Raw genomic sequence first — 27065 nt, forward strand, 5'->3', positions numbered from 1 at the left:
AAAAAGGCAAAATGCTTGTCTGAGGTGGTATTACAAATAACTGTGAATAGAAGAGAATCAAAAGGCAAAGGAGAAAAGAAAAGATATACCCATTCAAATGCAGAGTTCCAAAGAATAGCAAGGAGAGATAAGAAAGGTTTCCTCAGCAATCAATGCAAAGAAATAGAGGAAAACAATAGAATAGGAAAGCCTAGAGATCTCTTCAAGAAAATTAGAGATACTAAGGGAATATTTCATGCAAAAATGGGCACAATAAAGGACAGAAATGGTATGGACCTAACAGAAGCAGAAGATATTCAGAAGAGGTGACAAGAATACACAGAAGAACTGTACAAAAAAGATCTTCACGACCCAGATAATCACGATGGTGTGATCACTCACTCACCCAGAGTCAGACATCCTGGAAAGCGAAGTCAACTGAGCCTTAGAAAGCATCACTACGAACAAAGCTAGTGGAGGTGATGGAATTCCAGTTGAGCTAATTCAAATCCTAAAAGATGATGCTGTGAAAGTGCTGCACATGATATGTCAGCAAATTTGGAAAACTCAGCAGTGGCCATAGGACTGGAAAAAGTCAGTTTTCATTCCAATCCCAAAGAAAGGCAATGCTAAAGAATTCTCAAACTACCACACAATTGCACTCATCCCACACACTAGTAAAGGAATGCTAAAAATTCTCCAAGCCAGGCTCCAGCAGTACATGAACTGTGAATTTCTAGATGTTCAAGCTGGATTTAGAAAAGGCAGAGGAACCAGCGATCAAATTGCCAACATCTGCTGGGTCATCAAAAAAGCAAGAGAGTTCCAGAAAAACATCTATTTCTGCTTTATTGACTATGCCAAAGCCGTTGACTGTGTGGATCACAATAAACTGGAAAATTCTGAAAGAGATGGGAATACCAGACCACTTTACCTGCCTCTTGAGAAATCTCTATGCAGGTCAGGAAGCAACAGTTAGAACCGGACATGGAACAACAGACTGGTTCCAAATCAGGAAAGGAGTATGTCAAGGCTGTATATGTCAAGGCTGTATATTCACCCTGCTTATTTAACTTATATGCAGAGTACATCATGAGAAACACTGGGCTGGATGAAGCACAAGCTGGAATAAAGATTTCCAGGAGAAATATCAATAACCTCAGATATGCAATTGACACCACCTTTAAGGCAGAAAGCAAAGAAGAACTAAAGAGCCTCTCGATGAAAGTGAAAAAGGAGAGTGAAAAAGTTGGCTTAAAACTCAACATTCAGAAAACTAAGATCATGGCATCTGGTCCCATCACTTCATGAAAAATAGATGGGGAAACAGTGGAAACAGTGACAGACCTTATTTTGGGGGGCTCCAAAATCACTGCAGATGGTGACTGTAGCCATGAAATTAAAAGACACTTACTCCTTGGAGGAAAAGTTATGACCAACCTAGATAGCATATCAAAATGCAGAGACATTACTTTGGCAAAAAGGTCTGGCTAGTCAAAGCTATGGTTTTTCCAGTAGTCATGTATGGATGTGAGAGTTGGACTATAAAGAAAGCTGAGTGCCGAAGAATTGATGCTTTGAACTGTGGTGTTGGAGAAGACTCTTGAGAGTCCCTTGGACTGCAAGCAGATCCAACCAACCCATCTTAAAGGAAATCAGTTCTGAATATTCATTGGAAAGACTGATGCTGAAGCTGAAACTCCAATACTTTGGCCATCTGATGCAAAGAACTGACTCATCAGAAAAGACCCTGATGCTGGGAAAGATTTAAGGCAGGAGGAGAAGGGGACAACACAGGATGAGATGGTTGGATGGCACCATCGACTCAATGGACATGAGTTTGAGTAAACTCCAGTAGTTGGTGATGGACACGGAGGTCTGGCGTGCTGCAGTCCATGGGGTTGCAAAGAGTAGGACATGACTGAGTGACTGAACTGAACTGAAGCTTCAACAGTATGTGAACTGAGATCTTCCAGATGTAAAAGCTGGGTTTAGAAAAGGCAGTGGAACCAGAGGTCAAATTGCCAACATCTGTTGGATCATAGAAAAAGCAAGAGAGTTACAGAAAAATATCTACTTCTGCTTTATTGACTATACTAAAGCCTTGGAAGGAAAGTTATGACCAACCTAGATAGCATATTAAAAAGCAGAGACATTACTTTGCCAACAAAGGTCCGTCTAGTCAAGGCTATGGTTTTTCCAGTGGTCATGTATAGATGTGAGAGTTGGACTGTGAAGAAAGCTGAGCACCAAAAAATTGATGCTTTTGAACTGTGTTGTTGGAGAAGACTCTTGAGAGTCCCTTGGACTGCAAGGAGATCCAACCAGTCCATCCTAAAGGAGATCAGTCCTGGGTGTTCATTGGAAGGGCTGATGCTAAAGCTGAAACTCCAATACTTTGGCCACCTGATGAGAAGAGTTGACTCTTGGAAAAGTTGACTCTTGGAAAAGACCCTGATGCTTGGAGTTATTGGGGGCAGGAGGAGAAAGGGACAACAGAGGATGAGATGGCTGGATGGCATCACCGACTCAATGGACATGAGTTTGAGTAAACTCCGGGAGTTGGTGATGGACAGGGAGGCCTGGTGTGCTGCGATTCATGGGGTCGCAAAGAGTCGGACACGACTGAGTGACTGAACTGAACTGAACTGAAAGTCTATGACTGTGTTGTTGTTCTGTCACTCAGTCATGTCCAACTCTTTGTGATCCCATGAACTGTAGCACATCAGGCTTCCCTTTTCCTCACCATTTCCTCGAGCTTGGTCAAACTCATGTCCATTGAATCAGTGACGCCATCCAACCATCTTGTCCTCTCTTGTTCCCTTCTCCTCCTGCCTTCAACCTTTCCTAGCAACAGTGTCTTTTCCAAGGAGTTAGCTCTTTGTATCAACTGTGGAAAATTCTTAAAAAGATGGGAATATCAGACCACCTTACCTGTCTCCTGACAAACCTGTATGTAGGTCAAGAAGCAACAGTTAGAAACAGTCATGGAACAACTAACTGGTTCCAAATTGGGAAAGGAGTATGTCAAGGCTGTATATTGCTACCCTGTTTATTTAGCTTATATGCAGAGTACATCATACAAAATGCTGGGCTGGATGAAGCACAAGTTGGAATCAGGATTGCTGGGAGAAATATCAGTAACCTCAGATGTGCAGATGACCATCCTAATGGCAGCAACTGAAGAGGAACTAAAGAGCATCTTAATGAAGGTGAAAGTAGAGAGTGAAAAAGCTGGCTTAAAACTCAACATTCAAACAACCAAGATCATGGCATTAGGTCCCATCACTTCATGACAAATAGATGAGGGAAAAATGTAAACAGAGACAGACTTTATTTTCTTGGGCTCCAAAATCATTGTAGATGGTGACTACAGCCATGAAATTAAAGCTTGCTCCTTGGAAAGAAAGCTATGATGAATCTAGACAGCATACTAAAAAGCAGAGACATCGCTTTGCCAATAAAGGCCCATGTAGTCAAAGCTATGTTTTTTCCAGTAGTCATGTATGGATATGAGAGTTGGACCTTAGAGAAGACTGAGTGCTGAAGAATTGAAGCTTTTCAACTGTGGTGCTGGAGAAGACTCTTGAGAGTCCCTTGGACTGCAATGGAATCAAAGCAGTCAATCCTAAAGGCAATCAACCCTGAATATTCATTGGAAGGACTGATGCTGAAGCTAAAGCTCCAATGCTTTGGCCACCTGATGCAAAGAGCCATTGGTAAAGAACCTGATGTTGGGAAAGACTGAAAGCAAAACGAGAAGGGGGCAGTAGGGGATGAGATGGTTAGATAGCATGACCAACTCAATGATCATGAATTTGAGTGAACTCTGGGAAATAGTAAAGGACAGAGGAGCCTGGCTGTGCTGCAGTTCATGGGGTTGCAGAGTCAGAGAATACTGAGCCACTGAACTGAACTGAAGGAATCAAGGCCACTAAAAAAGCATCCATAGATTCAATGTCTTATCCTCTTCCTCTTCCAGCTCAGGGCTCAGCTGTCACATTTAACTGGCGAACCAGGCAATAGTTGACTGCTGTGGGTACTGAAGACTCACTCCATTTCTTTGTACATGGTTACTGCTGCTGCTAAGTCGCTTCAGTTGTGTCCGACTCTGTGCTACCCCATAGACAGCAGCCCACTAGGCTCCCCCGTCCCTGGGATTCTCCAGGCAAGAATACTGGAGTGGATTGCCATTTCCTTCTCCAATGCATGAAAGTGAAAAGTGAAAGTGAAGTCGCTCAGTCGTGTCTGACTCGTAGCGACCCCATGGACTGCAGTCCACCAGGCTCCTCTGTCCATGAGATTTTCCAGGCAAGAGTACTGGAGTGGGGTGCCATTGCCTTCTCTGGGACATGGTTACTAGGCCAGCTCAATTCAAGACACGTCAGGACACAAACTGATAGACTTCTTCAAAAGGGCACCATATATTGAATACAATTAGACTCAGTCTGGTAGAGGCTAGGTTGCCATCCATGCTTTGTCATAATATGCTCCTTGCACCTGGGATTCCTCTGAGGAGCCTCAGGGGCTTCCTCAGGGATGAGGGAAAGGCTGGGTGGGTCAGACTCAGAGGTCCCCACCCAATTCACCCAGAGCAGCAAAAGGATTTTCTATTTTCTTAGGCCACACTAAGGTATAGTTTGTGCCTGATATAAACTTCAGGGGGTGCCTTTCATTTTGAAGTGAAAGTAGATTTGTTTGGGTTGTGATGAAAACTCTCCAGCAGTAAAATGGCTTGAGGAAGGAAGTCTTCTTCAAAAATTTGAAGTCGTCATTTTGATCAATAGGAGGGCTGATTTTGGGTGTGGGGGGGCTCAGTCTTGAGGTAGAAATTACTAGACAGTCATTGTAGAACTCTGAGACCTTGGTCTTGTTTTCAGTAAGCATCCTGCTCCATTGTCCTGAATTCCTTGAATGTGTCTTTAGTCTGATACATTATCAGCACTCAGATCCAGTAATTAACTTCTTTTCCATATGCTTGAGGGAAAAACAACTGGTGATCATTAATCTTAAACCCATATGTCTGGTCCATGGTAAAATGGTCAGACGGCATGAAAAAGGCTGGTGACTTAATCCCAGAATCAAGAGAAGCCATAAAGATGCTAAGTATCTCGACCTTTAAATTGATTGGTTAGAAATAATGTGATTTAAGGAAGGATATAAAAACTGCAGTAAGTCCCACCTTGGGGTGCGCTCTTTACCCCCTCTCAGTGTCTATGCTGAGAGCTTTGTACTTTCCTCCTCTTTAATAAATTTTATTCTCTTAAGTGTTTGCATGTTCATTTATTCCATTCTTTTGCTCTGCAGGCAAGAACTCGGATTCCTGTCTCAGTCTGTCTAGATGTGCTTAAAAATTTGAAGAGTACTGCTAGTGGAGAGAGCCCTGGACTTGAGTAAGGCTGAGTTCAACTTCTCTCACATGATCAGTATGTCTTTATATGGAGGATTTTGTGTTGTATCCTCTCAGTTCACAATCCTCTTTTTTCCTCAGAACTTTCTTCCCTCTCTGCATTCCAGGAAAATGAAAAGTACTTGCCCAGAAGTCAACCCTCCTTGTCACTGTGGATAGAATTCAGGGTAGACAAAGGACCAGAGTCTGACAACTTCTCTCTCCAGGGAATGTGGAAATGGAACTGAGGAAGAAAATTAGCAGTTATTGCCAGGCCTGTGGAGGGCCATGCTCTCGAAGTAGAGAGAGAAAGAGAAAATGGAACCAAGAGTCCTGAGGTTGTCCAGTCCTTGTTCCAGACCATCCTGAGGCCACATTGCTGTCTCTGGATTTCTTCTTGTCTTGTTATAGTTAATGCCTTTGCTGCTTGTTAAGTAGTTTGAGATGGTTTCCACTTACTAGCAACCAAGGGGATCTTAATTATTACATGGTTTCAGTCATTTAGGGGCTTCTCTGATAGCTCAGTTGGTAAAGAATCCACCTGCAATGCAGGACACCCCAGTTGGACTCCTGGGTTGGGAAGATCCGCCGGAGAAGGGATAGGCTACTGAATCCAATATTCTGACCTGGAGAATTCCATGGACTGTATAGTCCATGGGATTGCAAACAGTCGGAGATGACTGAGTGACTTTCACTTTCAGTCACATAAGCTTCCATGAGTGGGGATTTCCCCATCTGTAAAAGGTAAATAACATGTTCTCAAGGGGTCACTGTGATTATTGGGTGAAATGCCCAGTGCCAGGTGTATATTTCACTTTCCTCCTGGTCCTAGAGTGGAGAAAATCACAGAAACTAAGGCCCAGGAGGTTAATTTCAGGTCTGTTGGGAGGTAGGAACTACCCACAAAAGCAACAACCACTGTAAAGGATATTGGCCTTTCCCTGCCTCGCAGGGGTGCTGAGACAAGGGAGTGGGAGGCTGAAGTTCACGGCAGCAAGGGAAGAGGAGATGGTCTGCAGGACACGGGCCGAGCAGGAGATGGACCGCCTGGCTGACCCCGGTCTAGGCCTGCTCCAGCTGAGCTGCCACACTGGTGGAGGCCGGATGCGCCACAGTGGGTGGGACTGGGGAGCCGGGCGTAGAGAACCAGCCCTGGAGCGGGTGCTGCTGCCTCTCTTTCCCCGTGACGGGACACTTCCCCGCCCCAGCCACAGCAGCTCCTGGACGTCCACACACCATCCTCGGGCAGCTTCTTGCGATTCTGTGCATACGTTTCCACTGTGCGAACTGCCTCTCTCACCCGGGATGCTGCGTGAGTCGGTGCTCCCCTGGCTCTGCCAAGAAGTTGGCGGATAGCACCGGGAGAAGCAGCGGAAGAAATCCCCTCTCTCACAGACACCAGGCAGACATGCCCAAGTCTATTTTAGGCAGAAGAAATACGTTCTTAAAAATAGGGTTGTTTTTTTAAGTATTGAAAAGAGGAGAACATCATTTTATATAGATATATAATTTATCTATACATATATATAACACATGAATTATTTAATAAAAATATACATATATAAAAATATTTTCCCTCTCTCTGCCTCTCGCTGCCCCTGTCTGTCTGCCTCTGTCTCTCTCTCACTATGTACACATATACGTGTATATGTGCTGTTGTTCAGTCACTAAGTCACGTAGGGCTCAGCCTCATGGACTGCAGCACAGCCAGGCTCCTCTGTCCTTCACTATCTCCCAGAGTTTGCTCGCATTCATGTGCATTGAGTTGGTCATGCTGTCTAACCATCTCATCCTCTGCTGGCTGCTTCTTTTGCTTTCAGGCTTTCCCAGCATCAGGGTCTTTTCTAGTGAGTCAGCTCTTCGAATCAGGTGGCCAAAGTATTGGAGTTTCAGCTTCAGCGTCTGTCCTTCCAGTGAATATTTAGAGTTGATTTCCTTTAGGATGGACTGGTTGGATCTCCTTGCAGTCCAAGGACTCTCAAGAGTCTTTCCCAACACCACAATTCAAAAGCATCAGTTCTTTGGTGCTCAGTCTTCTCTATGGTCCAACTCTCACATCCATGCATGACTACTGGAAAAAGCATAGCTTTGACTATATGGACCTTTATCAGCAAAGCAATGTCTCTGTTTTCTAGATTTATCATAGCTTTCCTTCCAAGGATCAAGCAACTTTTAATTTCATGGCTACAGTCACTGTCTCCAATGATTTTGGAGCCGCCCCCCCCAAAATAAAATCTGTCACTGTTTCTACTTTTCCCCTTCTATTTGCCATGAAGTGATGGGGCCGGATGCCATGATCTTAGTTGTTTGAATGTTGAGCTTCAAGCCAGCTTTTTCACTCTTCCCTTTCACTTTCATCAAGAGGCTCTTTAGTTCCTCTTCACTTTCTGCTATTAGAGTGGTATCATATGCATATCTGAGGTTGTTGATATTTCTCCCAGCAATCTTGATTCCAGCCTGTGCTTCATCCAGCCCAGCATTTTCCATGATGTACTCTGTAGAGAAGTTAAATAAGCAGGGTGACAGGATACAGCCTTGACGAACTCCTTTCCCAATTTGGAACCAGTCGGTTGTTCCATGCCTGGTTCTAACTTGCTTCTTGACCTACATATGGGTTTCTCAGGAGACAGGTAAGGTGGTCTGGTATTCCCATCCCTTAAAGAATTTTCCACAGTTTGTTGTGATTCACACAAAAACTTTAGCATAGGCAATGAAGCGGAAGTAGATGTTTTGCTGAAATTCCCTTGCTTTCTCTATGATCCAACAAATGTTGACAATTTGATCTCTGGTTTCTCTGCCTTTTCAAAACCGATCTTGTTTGGAGGTTCAAAATTTGAGGTCCTTAGTTCATGTATTGCTGATGTCTAGTTTGAAGGATTTTGAACATAACCTTCCTAGGTAGTTTAAACATTCTTTGCTATTGCCCTTCTTTGGGATTGGAATGAAAACTGATCTTTTCCAATTGTGTGGGCACTGTTGAGTTTTCCAAATTTGCTGACATATTGAGTGCAGCACTTTAACAGCATTATCCTATTTTAGGATTTAAAATAGCTTAGTTGGAATTCCATCATCTCCTCTAGCTTTGTTCATAGTAATTATTCCTAAGGTCCACTTGACTTCACACTCTACTCCAAGATGTCTGGTTCTACAAGAGTAACCACACCATTGTGATTATATGGGTCATTAAGACCTTTTTGTACAGTTCTTCTGTGTATTCTTGCCACCTCTTCTTAATATCTTCTGCTTCTGTTAGGTCCTTACTGTTTCTGTCCTTTTCTTTTAAATTTCTTTTTTTATTGAAGGATAATTGCTTTACAGAATTTTGTTGTTTTCTGTCAAACCTTGACATGAATCAGCCATTGGTATACATATATCCCCTCCCCTTTGAACCTCCCTCCCACCTCCCTCCCCACCCCACCCCTCTAGGTTGGTACAGAGTCCCTGTTTGAGTTTCCTGAGCCATATAGCAAATTCCCGTTGGCTGTCTCTTTACACATGGTGATGTAAGTTTCCATGTTACTCTTTCCATACATCTCACCCTCTCCTCCTTCTCCCCATGTCCATAAGTCTATTCTCTGTTTCTCAATTGCTGCCCTGTAAATAAATTCTTCAGTATAATTTTTCTAGATTCCTTAATATTCATTAGAATATGACATTTATCTTTCTCTTTTTGACTCACTTCATTCTGTATAATAGGTTCTAGGTTCATCTGCTTCATCAGAACTGAGTCAAATGCATTCCTTTTTATGGCTGAGTAATAGTCCGTTGTGTATATGTACCACAACTTCTTTATCTGTTCATCTGTTGATGGACATCTAGGTTGCTTGCATGTAATAGTGTATTAGTGCTGCAATGAGTAATGTGGTACATGTGTCTCTTTCAATTTTGGTTTCCTAGGAGTGGGATTGCTGGGTCATATGGTGGTTTTATTCCTAAGTTTTTAAGGAATCTCCATACTGTCTTCCACCAACAGTGCAAGAACATTCCATTTTCTCCACACCCTCTCCAGCATTTATTGTTTGTAGACTTTTTGATGATGGCCATTCTGACCAGTGTGAGGTGATATCTCATTGTAGTTTTGATTTGCATTTCTCTAATAATGAGCAATGTTGAGCATCTTTTCATGTATTTGTTAGCCATCTGTATGTCTTCTTTGGAGAAATGTCTGTTAAAGTCTTTTCCCCACTTTTTGATTGGGTTGTTTGTTTTTCTGGCATTGAGTTGTATGAGCTGCTTGTATATTTTGGCAATTAATCCTTTGTCAGTTGTTTCATTTGCTATTATTTTCTCAAATTCTGGGGGTTGTCTTTTCATCTCACTTATAGGTTCCTTTGCTGTGCAAAAGCTTTTAAGCTTAATCAGGTCCCACCTGTTTTCTTTTGCTTTTATTTCCATTACTCTAGAATGTGGGTCATACAGGATCTTGCTTTGATTTATTTCATATTCTGCCTATGTTTTCCTCTAAGACTTTTATAGTTTCTGGTCTTACATTTAGGTCTTTAATCCATTTTATCTTTGTGTATGGTATTAGGAAGTGTTCTAATTTCATGCTTTTACATGTAGCTGTCCACTTTCCCCAGCACCATTTATTGAAGAGGCTGTCTTTGGCCCATTGTATATTCTTGTCTCCTTTGTCAAAAATAAGATACCCATAGGAGCATGGGTTTAGTTTTGGGCTTTCTATCTTGTTCCATTGGTCTATATTTCTGTTTCTGTGCCAGTACCATACTGTCTTGATGACTGTAGCTTTGTAGTATAATCTGAAGTCAGGAAGGTTGATTCCTCCAGCTCCATTCTGCTTTCTCAGGACTGCTTGGGCTATTCAGGGTTTTTTGTGTTTCCATATGAATTGTGAAATTTTCTGTTCTAGTTCTGTGAAGAATGCCATTGGTAATTTGATAGGGATCACATTGAATATGTAGATTGCAGTTTGGTAGAGTAGTCATTTTCACAATATCGATTCTTCCTACCCAGGAACATGGAATATCTCTCCATCTGTTTATGTCATCTTTGATTTTTTTCATTATTGTCTTATAATTTTCTGTGTACAGTTCTTTTGTCTTCTTAGGTAAGTTTTTTCCTAGATATTTAATTCTTTTTGTTGCAATGGTGAATGGGATGGATTCCTTAATTTCTCTTTCTGATTTTTCATTGTTAGTACATAGAAATGCAAGTGATTTCTAAGTATTGATTTTGTTTCCTGCAACTTTGCTAAATTCACTGATTAGCTCTTGTAATTTTCTGATACTATCTTTAGGGTTTTCTATGTACAGTATCATGTCATCTGCAAACAGTGAGAGCTCACTTCTTCTTTTCCAATCTGGATTCCTTTTATTTCCTTTTCTTCTCTCATTGCTGTAGCTCAGATTTCCAGAACTATGTTGAATAATAGTGGTGAAAGTGGACACCCTTGTCTTGTACCTGATCTTAGGGGGACTGCTTTTAGTTTTTCACCATTGAGAATAATGTTTGCTGTAGGCTTGTCATATATGGCCTTTACTATGTTGAGGTAGGTTCCTTCTATGCCCATTTTTCATAAATGGGTGCTGAATTTTGTCAAAGGCTTTTTATGCATCTATTGAGATGATCATATGGTTTTTATCTTTTAATTTGTTAATATGGTGTATCACATTGATTGATTTGCATATATTGAAGAATTCTTGCATCCCTGGAATAATCCCAGCTTGATCATGGTGTATGAGCTTTTTGATGTGTTGCTGAATTCTGTTTGCTAAAATTTTGTTGAGGATTTTTTGCATCTATGTTCATCAGTGATATTGACCTGTAGTTTTCTTTTTTTGTGTTGTTTTTGTCTGGTTTTGGTATCAGGGTGATGGTGGCAGGGTAGACTGAGTTTGGAAGTATTCCTTCCTCTGCAATTTTTTGAAAGAGTTTTAGAAGGATAGGCTTTAGCTCTTCTCTAAATGTTTGATGGAATTCTCCTGTGAAGCCATCTGGTCCTGGGCTTTTGTTTTTTGGGAGATTTTTGATCACAGATTCAATTTCAGTGCTTGTAATTGGGTTGTTCATAATTTCTATTTCTTCCTGGTTCAGTCTTGGAAGATTGACCATTTCTAAGAATCTGTCCATTTCTTCCAGGTTATCCATTTTATTGCCATATAGTTGATCATAATAGTCACTTATAATCCTTTGTATTTCTGCATTGTCTGTTGTAACCTGTCCTGTTTCATTTCTAATTTTGTTGATTTGATTCTTCTCTCTTTTATTCTTGATGAGTCTCGCTAAAGGTTTGTCAATTTTGTTTACCTTTTCAAAGAACCAGCTTTTAGTTTTATTAATCTTTACTATTGTTTCTTTCATTTCTTTTTCATTTATTACTGGTTGGATCATTATGATTTCTTTCCTTCTACTAATTTTGAGGGGTTTTTTGTTCTTATTTCTCCAGTTGTTTTAGGTGTAAAGTTAGGTTGTTTATTTGATGTTTTCCTTGTTTCTTGAGGTAGGATTGTATTGCTATAAACTTCACTCTTAGAACTGCTTTTGCTGTATCCCATAGGTTTTGAGTTGTTGTGTTTTTGTTGTCATTTGTTTCTGGAAATTTTTTGATTTCCCTTTTGATTTCTGCAGTAACCTGTTGGTTATTTAGAAATGTGTTGTTTAATCTCCATGTGTTTGTATTTCTTACAGTTCTTTCTTGTAATTGATATCCAGTCTCATAGTGCTGTGGTTGGAGAAGATGCGTGATACGATTTCAATTCTCTTAAATTTACTGAGGTTTGATTTGTGACCCGGGATGTGGTCTATCCTAGAGAATGTTCCATGTGCACTTGAGAAGAAGTTGTATTCTTCTGCATTTGGATGGGATGTCCTGAAGATATCAATGAGATTCATCTCATCTAATGTGTAATTTAAGACTTGTATTTCCTTATTAATTTTCTGTTTTGATGATCCACCCATTGGGTAGGGTGTTAAAGTCTCCTACTATTATTGTGTTACTGTCAATTTCTCCTTTTATGTCTGTTAGTATTTGTCTTATGTGCTCCTATGTTGGGTGCACAGATATTTACAATTGTTATGTCTTCCTCTTGGATTGATCCCTTGATCATTATGTAGTGTTCTTCCTTATCTCTTGTAATAGTCTTTATGTTCAGGTCTATTCTGTCTGATATGAAGATTGGTGCTCCAGCTTTCTTTTGCTTCCCATTTGCATGGAATATATATTTTCCATCATCTCACTTTCAGTCTCTATGTGTCTTGAGGTCTGAAGTGGGTTTCTTGTAGACAGCATATATATGGATCTTGTTTTTGTATCCATTCAGCCAGTCTGTGTCTTTTGGTTGGACCATTTAATCCATTTACATTTAAAGTAATTATTGATATATATGTTCCTATTGCCATTTTCTTAATTTTGGGGGGTTGCTTTTGTAGATCTTTTTTCTTCCCTTGTAATTCTTGACTATATAAGTCCCTTTAACATTTGTTGTAAAGCTGGTTTGGTGGTACTGAATTCTCTTAACTTTTGCTTGTCTGAAAAGCTTTTTATTTCTTCATCAATTTTGAATGAGATCCTTGTTGGATACAGTAATCTTGGTTGTAGATTTTTTCCTTTCAATACTTTAAATATATCCTGCTATTTCCTTCTGGCCTGCAGAGTTTCTGCAGAAAGATCAGCTGTTAAGCATATGAGGTTTCCCTTGTATGTTACTTGTTGCTTCTCCCTTATTGCTTTAATGTTCTTTCTTTGTGTTTAGTTTTTATTAGTTGGATTAGTATGTGTCTTGGCATGTTTCTTCTTGGGTTTATCCTGTATGGAACTCTTTGTGCTTCTTGCACTTGATTGGCTATTTCCTTTTCCATGTTGGGGAAATTTTCAACTGTAATATCTTTAAAAATTTTCTCATACCCTTTCTTTTTCTCTTCTTCTTCTGGAACCCCTATAATTCAAAGGTTGGTGCATTTGATACTGTTCCAGAGGTCTCTGAGACTGTTCTCATTCTTTTTACTTTAGCTCTTCAGAAGTTATTTCCACCACTTTATCTTTTTTTCTGTTTCTTCTTCTGTTTTTTCTTTCTTTTCTCTTCTTTATAATTTTAATATTTTTAAACCTATTATATTTTTTCCACATTTATTCCTTTGTTTGTCTTTCTTACTGTTCTTTTTTCCTTGCAGTTAAACTTTACTGTATATACATCTTCTTAATCTATCTCTATTTAACTTTGCATATCTATTCATTCTTTCTTCTTCATTTTATTCTTCATTTATTTGGGCTTCTGTGTTTCTAGTTTGTTCCTTCATCTGTGTAGTATTTCTCTCCTTTTCATTATTATCATTTTTTTTAACTTACCGTGTTTGAGGTCTCCTTTTCCCAGGCTTCAAGGTTGAATTCTTTCTTCTGTTTGGTTTCTGCCCTCCTAAGGTTGGTCCAGTGGTTTGTGTAAGCTTGTAAAGGGTGAGATTTGTGCTGAGTTTTTGTTTGTTTGTTTTTCCTCTGCTGGGCAAGGCTGAGTGAGGTGGTCATCCTGTCTGCTGATGATTGGGTTTGTATTTTTGTTTCATTTGTTGTTTAGAAGAGGCATCCTGCGCAGGGTGCTACTAGTGGCTGGGTGATGCTGGGTCTTGTATTCAAGTGGTTTTCTTTGTGTGAGTTCTCGCTGTTTGATACTCCCTACGGTTAGTTCTCTGGTTGTCTAGAGTCTTAGAGTCAGTGCTCCCACTCCAAAAGCTCTGGGCTTGATTTCTGGCCAGGAACAAAGATTCCACAAGTGGTTTGTTTTGGGATTAAGTGAGATTAAAACAAATATCCAAAAACAAAAAACCATAGATGAACCCCAGACAAATGGCAATTGCAAAATCAGGCAAATAATAATTAAAATAATGGAATATACACATATACATATACACCCATGAGCAAAGTGAAAACAGTCCAACAACAAAAGTAAAGTACAGTAGATTGACACAGCAAACAAAGGAAATAAAAAATTATATTTACCAGTTAAGAACAAAATTAACTAAAGCACAAACTGGAAGACAAAACTAAAGCAAGGTGCCAAGTGGGGAATAAAGCAATGAAAATTAAACTAACAAAATGTTGAGAGGAAAGGAAAGAAAGAATGAATAGATATGCAAAATTAAATAGAGATAGATTAAGAAGATTTATATACATTAAAGTTTAACTGCAAGGAAAAAAGAACACTAAGAAAGACAAACAAGGGAATAAATGTGGAAAAAATATAATAGGTTTAAAAAATTAAAATTATAAAGAAGAGAAAAGAAAGAAAAAACAGAAGAAGAAAGAGAAAAAAAGAAAAAGGAAAACTCCACAGAACTGTAAAAGCCCAACGTTGAGGCAAAAGTTTATAATAGCAATAAAAAATGTGACTGATTAAAAAAAAGCTCAAAAGCTTAATAAGATTTCATAGTGCCAATAAAATCAACAACTACAATAGGAGGGAAAGGGGGGTGGGGAATCCAAAGGAATCTATAGAGTAAGTCAAAACTTAAGAATAATAAATGTTTTCCTTGAGTCACTGCTGTCAGAGTCCTTTCCTTCGCTGGGAGTCACAGTCCACCTCACCTCCCTAGGATGCCCTCCAACACTGTGTTGATCTCTGGACCTGCTGTGGGGACAGCTCAGATTCTAATCTGGTCCTACTCCTATGTGTTCTTGCCTCCAATGTCCACAGCAGAACTAGTGCGTTTTCTTTTGTGGGAGCTCTTGGTGACCATTTATATATTCCATAGACACAGAGTCTGCTTAGTTGATCGTGTGGATTTAATCTGCAGCTTGTACAGCTGGTGGGAAGGTTCTGGGTCTTCTTAGCCACACTGCCCCTGGGTTTCAATTCTGGTTTTACTTCCACCTCTGCATGTGTGTCGTCCACTGGGGTTTGCTCATGGGGCTGCCCTGGAGGGCTTGGGTCTGCCCCAGTGGGGGCCAGGTGTGGAGGACGTGTGGCTGCTTGGGTTGCAGGGGTTCTGGCAGCACCAGATACTCAGGGGTGTTGGCGGCTAAGGGCAGCAGGAACTATAGTGCTCTAGAAGGGTAAGGCAACCAGTACTGGCCAATATACTCCAGTATTCTTGCCTGGAGAACCCCCCTCCCTGACAGAGATGCCTGGCAGGCCACAGTTCACAGGGTCACAAAGAGTCAGACACTAGTGAAGCGACCCTGCATGCATTGACACAAGACTTTTTTTTGCCCATGGAAGCTCTGCCCTAGTGAAAGTTGAATGTGAAGGTGGCCCAGCTGCTTGGCCTGGTGGTGCAAAGTGTGCAGGGACATGGACTGCCTCCACCGCAGGAGTTATGACTCTATCAGAGTCTTTTTTTGAGCCTGTTGTAGCTGGAAATCAGAAGGCCTCTTTGGCCAGTCTTTCTCTGTAGCTCTGCCCATTCAGGCACATAGAGGGACCCCACTGGCTGGGGGTCCTACTCTTGTTCTACACATCAGTCACTTAAAGGAGCAACCTGGGTGAGGTCCTACTCTGCAGTTCAGTGCGTCAGGCGTTTGATGGGCCAGCCTCTCTATCCTTCAGCTGCCAATGCTGGCATGTGGGGAGAGAGAGGCTATGGTGATGGCTCCATTTCCTACGTGTGACTCAGCAGTATCGCCTTGCTTCCATGGCCACGTGGCTTTCCTCCACAGGCATTTCTCATCACAATCTCCTCCCTCCCCTCCCCTCGATCTGTCTCTCTGCAGTCAACAGCAGCCCTTGCCCTGGGCTCGCTCCACACTCCCTAAACTCTAGCTCCCAGCCACTGCGCTTCCCAGGGGACCCTCATCCCTGTCCGGGGTATGTATAACTGCAGCAAGGTCTGTCTGATTCTCATTCCACTTAGGCTGCCATGGATCAGCTGTTTCACTCTAAGACTTAAATGTTTCTCCTCTGACTTAGACAATTACTCTGATGTGGGGATTGGACCCCTGCTTCAGTTCCCCCACCCACCAAGGGCAGGTCCAGTTCTACTAACACTCCTATTTTTCCCCCTCGTTCCTTCATCCTACCGAGTTTTGCGTGGTTCTATATATTCTTTCCCGCTGGTCAGGTACTCCTGTCCGCTCTCAGCTGGTGTTCCGCATGCACTTCTGTATCTGAAGGTGTATTCCTGATGTATCTGTGGAGAGAGATGTAATCCACGTCCACCTACTCCTCCGCCATCTTCAGTCCTCTTTTTCTGTCCTTTTTTGTGCCCATCCTTGCATGAAATGTTCCCTTGATAGTTCCAGTTTTCTTGAAGAGATCTCTAGCCTTTCCCATTATATCGTTTCCTCTGTTTCTTTGCATAGTTCATTGAGAAGGCTTTCTGAGCTCTCCTTGCTGGTCCCTGGAACTGTGACTAATTGGGTATATCTTTCCCTTTCTCTCCCCCCCCGCCCCTTCTCTGGGAAGACTTTTTGCTTCTCTTCTTTCCTCAGCTATTTGTAAACCTCCTTAGAAAATTGCTTTGCCTTCTTGCATACCTTTTTCTTGGCGATGGCTTTGGTCACTGCCTCCTATACAAAGTTAAAAACCTTCATCCAGACACAAACCTTCAGGCACTGTGTCTACCAAATTCAATCCCTTGAGTCTATTCATCACCTCCACTGTATAAGGGATTTTATTTGGGTCATAACTGAATAGCCTAATGATTTTCCCTACTTTCTTCAACTTAAGCCTGATTTTTGCAATAAGGTACTCATAATCTGAGCCACAGTCAGCCCCAGGTCTTGTTTTTGCTGGTTGGTAGGGGTTCTTCATCTTTAGCTGGAAAGAATATAATCAGTCTGATTTCAGAATTGGCTATATGGTGATGTCCACATGTATAGTTGTCTCTTGTGTTGTTGGAAAAGGATATTTGCTTGATAAAACTCTGTTAGCCTTTGCTCCGCTTCATTTTGTACTCCAAGGCCAAACTTGCCTGTTGCTCCAGGTATCTCTTGACTTCCTACTTTTGCATTCCAATCCCCTATGATGAAAAGGACCTTTGGTGTTCTAGAAGGTCTTGTGGGTTTTCATAGAACTAGTCAACTTCAACTTCTTCAGCACTAGTGTTTGGGGCATACATTGGATTACTATGATGTTGAATGTTTTGCCTTGGAAATGAACCGAGATCATTCTGCTGTTTTTGCGTATCTGAGGTTTTTGCATATTCTGTCATTTTTGGATATCTGAGATTGCACCCAAGTATTGCATTTCAGATTCTTCTGTTGACTATGAGGGCTACTCCATCTCTTCTAAGGGATTTATGGCCACAGTAGTAGATGTAATGGTCATCTGAGTTAAACTCGCCCGTTCTAATCAATTTTAATTCACTGATTCTTACGATGTCTATGTTCACTCTTATCCTCTCCTGCATGACCACATCCAATTTACCTTGATTCATGGACCCAACATTCAAGGTTCCTGTGCAATATTGTTCTTTACAGCATCGGACTTTACTTTCACCACCAGACACATCCACAACTGAGCATCATTTCCACTTTGACTCAGCTGCTTCATTCTTTCTGGAGCTATTAGTAATTGCCCTCTGGTCTTCTCCAGTAGCATGGTGGACACATTCTGACCTGTGGGGCTCATCTTCTGGTGTCATACCTTTATGCCTTTTCATACAGTTCATAGGGTTCTCATGGCAGGAATACTGGAGTGATTTACATTCCTTCCTCCAGTGGACCATGTTTCGTCAGAAGTCTTCACTGTGACTCATCAGTCTTAGGCGGCCCCGCACAGGATGGCTCATAGCCTCATTGGGTCATGCAAGCCCCTTCACCACGACAAGATTGTGATCCATGAAGTGGGTGTATGTGTGTGCTCAGTCATGTCCAACTGTTTGCCACCCCATGGACTATAGCCCTCCAGGCTCCTCTGTCCATGGAATTTTCAAGGCAAGAATACTGGAACAAGTTGCTATTTCCTACTCTAGGGGATATTCCTGACCCAGGGATCAAACCTGTGTCTCTTGCATTATACACACACACACACACACACACACACACACGCACACACACACACATATATATGTATGTATGTATGTATGTATATATGTATATTTCCATTAAAAGTTACCCTTCCTGGCCAGTTGGTGATAACAGGAAATGTCCCTCCCAGGAATCATTACTAATATTTATTATAGTAATAGCTATAACTTTTAAAACATTTATTATTGGTCCAATTCTGTGGTAAATGAGCTCTTACATGCATTTTAGCAATTTTAATCCTCAGTAATTTTAGGAGCACTAGATCTATTTGTTCTATAGGTAAGAAAACTGTGATTCCTTGTATAAAGACAGCATCGTAACTACTGACTGCAGCCTGGATTTTTGGGCCCCAGATCCTAACCTACCACTCACCCGCACTGCATAAACTCCAGTCTCTCCTTGTTGAGACCCTCACGAGACCGATGCCCATCAACTCTGTGGACAGTCTCCTATCATCCCACTGGGACAGCAGTGGCAGCACCAGCTCTGCTCGCCTCATTCCCACTCTCATCTCCCCAGCCAGTCTTGCCTCCAAAGCTCAAGGAATGCGTTTCTCATAATGTAGGTCAGATCAAGGTGCCTTTCAGCTCCCTTCCCCTGGCCCTCAACTTCCTGCACAACGGGCCCCTGCCATCCTCACTCACCCATCTAACCCACCAGGCTAATCGCCTCGTGATTCCTGAACACATAAATCTTATTCCACCTTTGGATCTGTGCACTGACACTTCCCTTGCCAGAAATATTCTTCCAATTTTTCCATGGCGAGTTCCTTCTTGTCACTCAACTTAAATGTTTCCTTTTCAGAGACGCCTTCTCAGCCCCTCTTGTAGGAGCGTGTCAGCCACTCCAGCACATCATCCCAGTTGTCACCTCTGCCTTACACTGACTGGTATCTGACAGTTTTCTTTTTCTTTTCTTTTTATATTGTTCTGCCTTCACTACAATGTAAGTATCAAAGGCCAGAAGCTTTGTCCATATCTTTCACCACAATGTCTAGAATAGCACCTGGCCCATGTTGGGCCCTCAATAGTTACTTATCAGATGAATACTGCTCCATTCCTTTCCCCTTGTCCTAGAATGAGACAACAAACATCTTAACATAGATGACCTCCAGACAGCAGATAACCGGGAGGCTTTCCCTAACATTCTTTATGTTGCTCCTCCTACTGTGGAATTCCAGCAGCCTGGAGTGAGCAGACCCCCTCACCTCTATAGGTCAGCAGGGCTTCATCCAGGAACTCGGCTGCCTTCCGGAAATGCTGGGAGATATTCACCTCAGGAAAGTCATCAACCTCCACACCCAGGTACTGGATCTCCAGGCCAGTGTAGAATTCAGGCCCCGTGTAGACACCAGTGCCATGAGCTGCATTCAGGATGTGAGTAATTCCCAGCCTCTTCAGCCTCCCCTTGTTCACAGCCACACTCCTAAAGAGAAAGAAGCAGGGATTTTTTTTTTTTTTTCCCAGCATCAGAACTAGAAAGGTACCTTACCACTGATATTGGAAGCCTGCTTCAGCAGGGTCAGGAGAGCCCAGCTGGGTGAATACCACTTCCTCTGCTCCACAGTATGTCTGGGGCTCACTGCAAATATTGTTATAAAAATGGACCAGTGACCTAGCTCTAGTAAGAGAGAGAAGGGAGAGAGAGCTGGGCAGGAGAGGACAGGAGAAAGAGAACAGGGCTGATGTGCAAGGAAACCATTGACCCAGAGAGCTCTAGGCTAAAATTCCACGCCTTCAGGATGGATATTTATCAAGACGCAAAAGTGGCAGTCAAAAATAATTATAAAATTAAGTATGTTTCACACTGATGTGGCCTGCTATATTTTTCAAAGTGCTTTCATATGCGCTATTTTAATTTCTCCTAATAATAAACTTAAGAAGTAGAATAACTATTCTTATTCCTATCTGAAGATTGTAAAAATGAATCAAATATGTTTTAGGACTTGTTCAGAAGAAAAGACTCCGAACAAGAACTGGAGTTCAGGACCACTGACAGCCCAGAGCGGAAGTGGCGGAGCAGCCGGAAGTTGCCAGAGTTCCAGTCAGAAAGACTGGCAGACAGACTTTGACAGGAGCCAGAGCTGTGCTGAGGAGTTGGTGGCCCTGGAGTTGGGCGAACCGATCTACAAGTCCGAGTACATTGAGACAGCATGTGAGAACAAAGTTAGTCGCCAGTCTGTGTTGTGTGGAAGTCAGAACATTGGCAAGAACAATGGCAAGACCATTGTGATGAACGACTATTATCTGAGGGGATCTGGCAAACGTAAGAGTTGGACGTCATTGTGTTGTGAAAAGTCGGAGTGTCCTAAGGCCACCATTCAAGAAATTCAGCAAAGGCGTTGCATTTTTTCCTTTACATATTGGGGACCACATCTTTACTGAGGAAGATTGCATGGCCAACGCAGCTCATATTGACTCTTATGTTCAAATTGGCAAGAATTGTGTGACTGGGCGCCAGTGTGTGTTGAAAGGCTATTGCAAAATTCTTGACAACACAGTGTTACCCCCAGAAACTGTGGTCCCACCATTCACCATCTTCTCAGGCTGCCCAGGACTCTTCTCAGGGGAGCTTCCAGAATGTACCCAGGAGCTGATGATTGACATCACCAAGAGTGACTACCAGCAGTTTTTGCCCTTGACACAGGTCTAATGTCTTTGCCTTCTGTCTTGAATTCGATTGAACTCTAAGAGGAACTTGGGGACAAAGTGAATCAGACAGCATCTACAAAGAGCTCTTGTGTCTTTGACACCTCCCACACTCTTTTTTTTTTTTTTGGCTTGTTTGTTTCATTCTTTAGAATTTCTCAATCCTTCCAGGCTCTAAGCTCTTAAAACTTTAATAACAGAACAACTGGAGGGTTGTCTCCAAATGCTGTGCTTAAACCGTATCTATTCACCGTCACTCTGTACCATGATGTGGGGGCATAGACTCCTCTGTTTCCAGCACTCCCACCCCTTGGCCTGCGGGCAGCCGGATGGAGCAGAGCACTCTATCCCAGCGGGGAGGTTGTATGCAGCCTGTGGCCATGAGCTGCCACAGTGAGCCCCGTTCACAGGGGTCACTGTTGGCTTCCCTGCTGCTCAGGCAACTGGCCAGTTGCCACAGCTGCTTGTCATCTGCAAAAAAAAAGTGTTTGCCACTTTTCAGAGCTCAGATTCCTCTTGGCTACTAAAACTTGAAGGGAGAGTGGTTAGTATTTCTCTTCTTTCCAAAATGACCTGATCATCTTAATTGGGGGAGAATAGTTAAAGACTTTCTAGCATTCTATTTTAGGGCCTTGGCTTTCATTAAAAGGGGGGCCCTTAGCATTCAGATTTTGTTTTTGCCAGGTCCCATGTTTGAGTCTCACATGTGGATGGACTAGACTGGCAGCCACTTCTTGTCTCGTGGTGTTTAGGGGCAGCAGTGTATGCCTTATTTCACTGGAGATGTAGCATTTGTGACACTTGCTGTCTGGCCTGGAACCATTCAAACCACCCTGCATGTGCCACAAATCTCACAGTTTAAACCAAAATATCTATTCTTGGGTCCAATCTCACATGCACATGGGGATCTCTTAAAATCATTCTGGGGGCATGGAGTCCCGAGGAGCAGACAGAGTTGCCAGTGCTGTCCTTATCTTCTGGGTAATGGTACAATCCTTCCCATTCTGCTCTAGTATGAAGACTTAGAAGTGAAGGCCTGGGAAGGCTGGCCTTGCCTGATGCTCTAGTGCTACTGGTTGCCCTAGTGCTGCTGAGAATGGGATGGGACAGTTCAGCCTCAAAGGTTAGGATCTAGTAGCAGCTGTCTTGACTTAATATCTGGTCTGGGGTTTGCAAAAAGAACTGTATGTAGTCACCTCTGCTAATTCAATGTAAAACTGCTTTCTGGTTTATCATTTTTTATGTTTGTCACATTAAAGGCGTGACACATGAAACAACCAAACAGAAAAAGAACTGGAGTTTGGGATTCCTAGTTCAGAGTTCTTTTTACTGCAGCGGAATACGTGGAGCTTAGTTTGAGGAGCTCCTGCACACAGGGTTGCCCAAGAAGAAGCAGATGCCTTCAGCTGGGGATATCTGGAGATGCCCAGAGTCTCTGTTCATCACAAAGTGAATGTTTCTGGGTCTATGGAGCTAATTAGGAATCATTTGGGACTTGGTGCCCAGCTCTGCGAATTGGGTTCTGGGCAACATATTATACCATGCTGGAGTATAAGACCCAATGTCCAAAGCTATTTTCCCTATTGCCTGATCTCAGGGCCCCAAATTCCCTCCCTTACATTGGGAAAAGATCTCATTAAGAAGCCAGTAGATCAGCAAAAATGGTTTCACAAATCAGCCTTTTGTTACCAATTATGTACTGGCAAGACCATGATGAAGGAATAAGATGTGAGTGAGTTGTTTGGGGTTTTGTTCTGGAAACCACTGATAAACTTTTGAAAAACAACATTTTGTTTTCTGATTATAAAAACAAATGTTTACTGTAGGATATCTATACAATTCAAAAGACACCTAAAGAAAAAAATGAAAATCACTTATAGAACCACCTCCTAGCTAGAAGTATTATGAAATTTTTATCACATTTGTTTCTAATTTGTCTATGCAAAAGTGTGCATGTGCATGCACACACACACACACTATGTCAGTTAGTATCATATTGTATATACAGGTTTTGTAACCTATCTATCCTCTTAATATATTGTGGATATTTTCATAAATTAGTAAATACACATAAAATCAATATTGTCAATGGCTCCAAATGCCCCATTATATGGTTGTTACAGATGTCATGGAATGATGGTAATAGTGAGGTGTGTGCTATTGGCAAGGCTCTGGGCAGGTAGGGAGGCCCAGAGAGGGCACCTGGGGCAGCAGGGAAGGCTGTGAATGTGAGCCCTGTCAGGAGGTTGGAGGATAAACAATCACACCAGCATTTTTGCCTGGGAGTCCCTGTGTGCAGGTAGGTGGGCTGGGTCTTTCTCCAAGGTGGGGGCTGGAAAAGTGCTCAGGCAGCATCTATGTGCTAGATGGAGGTATTGGAGCTGTCGGTCCAAGTTGGGGGAGTTTCATCTCTCTTGGGCACTACCCAGAGAGGTAGGACAAACGCTATGACCACCCAGCCATCAGACTCACTTCTCTGCTATGAAGATGTTAGGCCAGACCTCATCCACCTCATTCCAGGGAGCCTCTTGGCGGTCTTGGACCAAGGCCCGCTGGAGGTCCAGGACGCAGGGAGTGTTGTACAGGCTGGTGTCATCCATCTTCTCCCGGACACGGTTGTACAGGTCCTCCACCAGCAACTGCTCGGCAGACTCCAGCATGCCTGGACACTCTGCCTCAACTCTGACCCCACGTGGCTTGAGTTCTAGGGTGAGAAGCAGCATTCTCATCAAACAGAAATAACACCATGACCCTCCCTGCTCCTTGGGAGAATCTACTCTTGGCCCATTTTCTGCCAGGACTCTGTGTCTGGGCTGAATCTGATCTGCCAGGAAGGACTTAACAAGGATCAGCAGTAGCATAGATGTACTGGGGTGGGCAAAGGGACATCAGTTTCCCTCATTTCCTCCCATATTTCTATAAAACTGGCTGACAGTTTCTTAGACCAAGGTCCTTAAGTAGCTAGTATGTGTCCAATTTATACTGTAAAACTGATAGTGAAACAAAATAGATGCTTAGAATCATTTACCAAATGAATACATGACATTCTTTAGTAACATAATTCATTCCATTAGTTTGATTCCATTATGTACAGAGGGCAAATAACTCTGGGAAAAGTAAATTTTCAACAGTCACTTATGCTATGTCATGTTTTAATATGCCTTTAGATCACTTATTTCATTTATTGTCTGAATGCAGAACTTGGGTGCAATCTCAAAAATGACAGAATAATCTCTGTTCATTTCCAAGACAAACCACTCAATATCACATTAATCCAAGTCTATGCGCCAACCAGTAACGATGAAGAAGCTGAACTTGAATGGTTCTATGAAGAGCTACAAGACCTTCTAGAGCTAATATCCAAAAAAGATGTCCTTTTCATCACAGGGGACTGAAATGCAAAAGTAGGAAGTCAAGAGATACCTGGAGTAACAGGCAAATTTCACCTTGGAGTACAAAATGAAGCAGGGCAAAGGCTAACAGAGTCTTGCCAAGAGAACATGCTGGTCATAGCAAACACTGTCTTCCAACAACACAAGAGAAGACTACATATTGACATCACCAGAGGGTCAATACCAAAATCAGATTGCTTATGTTCTTTGCAGCCGAAGATGGAAAAGCTCTATACAATCAGAAAAAAAAAAAAAAAAAAAAAGACTGGGAGCTGACTGTGGCTCAGATCATGAAATTCATGAATTCCTTATTGCCAAATTAAATTTAAATTAAAGAAAGTAGGGAAAACCACTAGGTCATTCAGGTATGACCTAAATCAAATCCCTTACAGTGGAACTGACAAATAGACTCAAGGGATTAGATCTGATAGAGTGCCCAAGAACTATGGACAGAAGTTTGTGACATTATACATCCCCAGAAAAAGAAATGCAAAAGTCAAAATGCTTGTCTGGGGAGGCCCTACAAATAGCTGAGAAAAGAAGAGAAGCAAAAGGAAAAGGAGAAAAGGAAAGATATACCCATCTGAATGCAGAGTTCCAAAGAATAGCAAGGAGAGATAAGAAAGCCTTCCTCAGTGATCAGTGCAAAGAAATAGAGGAAAACAATAGAATGGGAAAGACTAGAGATCTTTTCAAGAAAATTAGAGATACCAAGGAAACATTTTATGCAAAGATGGGCTCAATAAAGGACAGAAATCATAGGGAACTAACAGAAGCAGAAGATATTAAGAAGAGGTGGCAAGAACACACAGAAGAACTGTACAAAAAAGATCTTCATGACCCAGATAATCATGATAGTGTGATCACTCACCTAGAGCCAGACATCCTGAAATTGGAAGTCAAGTGGGCCTTAGAAAGCATCACTATGAACAAAGCTAGTGGAGGTGATGGAATTCCAGCTGAGCTATTTCAAATCCTAAAAGATGATGCTGTGAGTGCTGCACCCAATATGCCAGCAAATTTGGAAAGCTCTGCAATGGCCACAGGACAGGAAAAGGTCGATCTTCATTCCAGTCCCAAAGAAAGGCAATTCTAAAGAGTGTTTGAACTACCGCACAATTGCACTCATCTCACACCCTAGCAAAGTAATGCTCAAAATTCTCCAAGCCAGGCTCCAGCAGTATGTGAATTGTCAACTTCCAGATGTTCAAGCTGGATTTAGAAAAGGCAGAGGAACCAGAAATCAAATTGCCAACATCTGTTGGCTCATCAAAAAAGCAAGAGAGTTCTAGAAAAACAACTACTTCTGCTTTATTGACTATGCCAGAGCCTTTGACTGTGGATCACAACAAACTGTGGAAAATTCTTAAAGAGATGGGAATACCAGGCCACTTTACCTGACTCCTGACAAATCTGTATGCAGGTCAAGAAGCAACAGTTAGACCTGGACATGGAACAACAGACTGGCTCCAAATAGGAAAAGGAGTATGTCAAGGCTGTTTATTGTCACCCTGCTTATTTAACTTATATGCAGAGTACATCATGAGAAATGCTGGGCTGGATGAAGCACAAGTTGGAATCAAGATTGCCGGGAGAAATATCAATAACCTCAGATGTGCAGATGACACCACCCTTATGGCAGAAAGTGAAGAAGAACTAAAGAGCCTCTTGACAAAAGTGAACGAGGAGAGTGAAAAAGTTGGCTTAAAACTCAACATTCAGAAAACTAAGATCATGGCATCCGGTCCCATCACTTCATGGCAAATAGATGGGGAAACAGTGGAAACAGTGACAGACTTTATCTTTTTGAGCTCCAAAATCACTGCAGATGGTGACTGCAGCCATGAAATTAAAAGGTGCTTACTCCTTGGGAGAAAAGCTATGACCAGCCTAGACAGCATATTAAAAAGCGGAGCCATTACTTTGCCCACAAAGTCCATATAGTCAAAGCTATGGTTTTTCTGGTAGTTATGTATGGATGTGAGAGTTGGACTGTAAAGAAAGCTGAGCATGGAAGAACTGATGCTTTTGAACTGTGGTGTTGGAGAAGACTCTTGAGAGTCCCTTGGACTGCAAGGAGATCAAACCAGTCAATTCTAAAGGAAATCTGTCCGGAATATTCATTGGAACAACTGATGCTGAAGCTGAAATTCCAGTACTTTGGCCATCTGATGTGAAGAACAGACCCATTGGAAAAGACCCTGATGCTGGGAGGGATTGGGGGCAGGAGGAGAAGGGGCTGACAGAGGATGAGATGGTTGGATGGCATCACCGACTCAATGGACATGAGTTTGAGCAAGCTCTGAGTGTTGGTGATGGACAGGGAGGCCTGGCGTGCTGCACTCCATGGAGTCGCAGAGTCAGACATGACTGAGTGACTGAACTGACTGAACTCCCTCTCTAGAGTGTAGGCACCTGTGAGCCTCAACCTCCCAGCTCTATGGCAAGTGGGAAAACTTTACAATGAACCCTAATGCCAGTCACAAAACAGCATACAGGACTTGTTTGACAACAACCCAGAAAAGCTCAAATTTCAAATGAATTCCCTCTTGAGTGAAACTTCATCTTCTCCTTCCAATGTATTTTCTTCCAAATTAGCAAATATGGAGGAAAGTAAGATCTTTCATTTCTCTAAGAATGTATCAGTTCAGTTCAGTCACTCAGTCATGTCCGACTCTGTGACCCCATTGACTGCAGCACCCCAGGCCTCCCTGTCCATCACCAACTCCCGGAGTTTACTC

General features: G+C 42.2%; 2 protein-coding genes across 2 annotated transcripts in view; one reads left to right on the forward strand and one right to left on the reverse strand.

Moving 5' to 3' along the window:
- The window catches only part of STYXL2 (serine/threonine/tyrosine interacting like 2), a 62348-nt gene that overhangs the window by 6944 nt on the left and 28339 nt on the right, over positions 1–27065 (reverse strand). The window contains exons 4-5 of the mRNA XM_043450252.1: positions 23405–23636; positions 19492–19709 (exon numbers count right to left, since the gene is read on the reverse strand). Coding sequence (XP_043306187.1) covers positions 19492–19709; positions 23405–23636 — 450 coding nt within the window. The remainder of the gene's footprint in view (positions 1–19491; positions 19710–23404; positions 23637–27065) is intronic.
- On the forward strand, positions 20207–22209 carry DCTN5 (dynactin subunit 5). The gene is given in 2 exon segments (XM_043449695.1): positions 20207–20523; positions 20525–22209. Coding segments are annotated over 2 exon segments (729 nt in total). The 3' UTR covers positions 20937–22209.

The sequence above is a fragment of the Cervus canadensis genome, chromosome 2 (assembly GCF_019320065.1).
Source record: "Cervus canadensis isolate Bull #8, Minnesota chromosome 2, ASM1932006v1, whole genome shotgun sequence".
Lineage (NCBI taxonomy): Eukaryota > Metazoa > Chordata > Mammalia > Artiodactyla > Cervidae > Cervus > Cervus canadensis.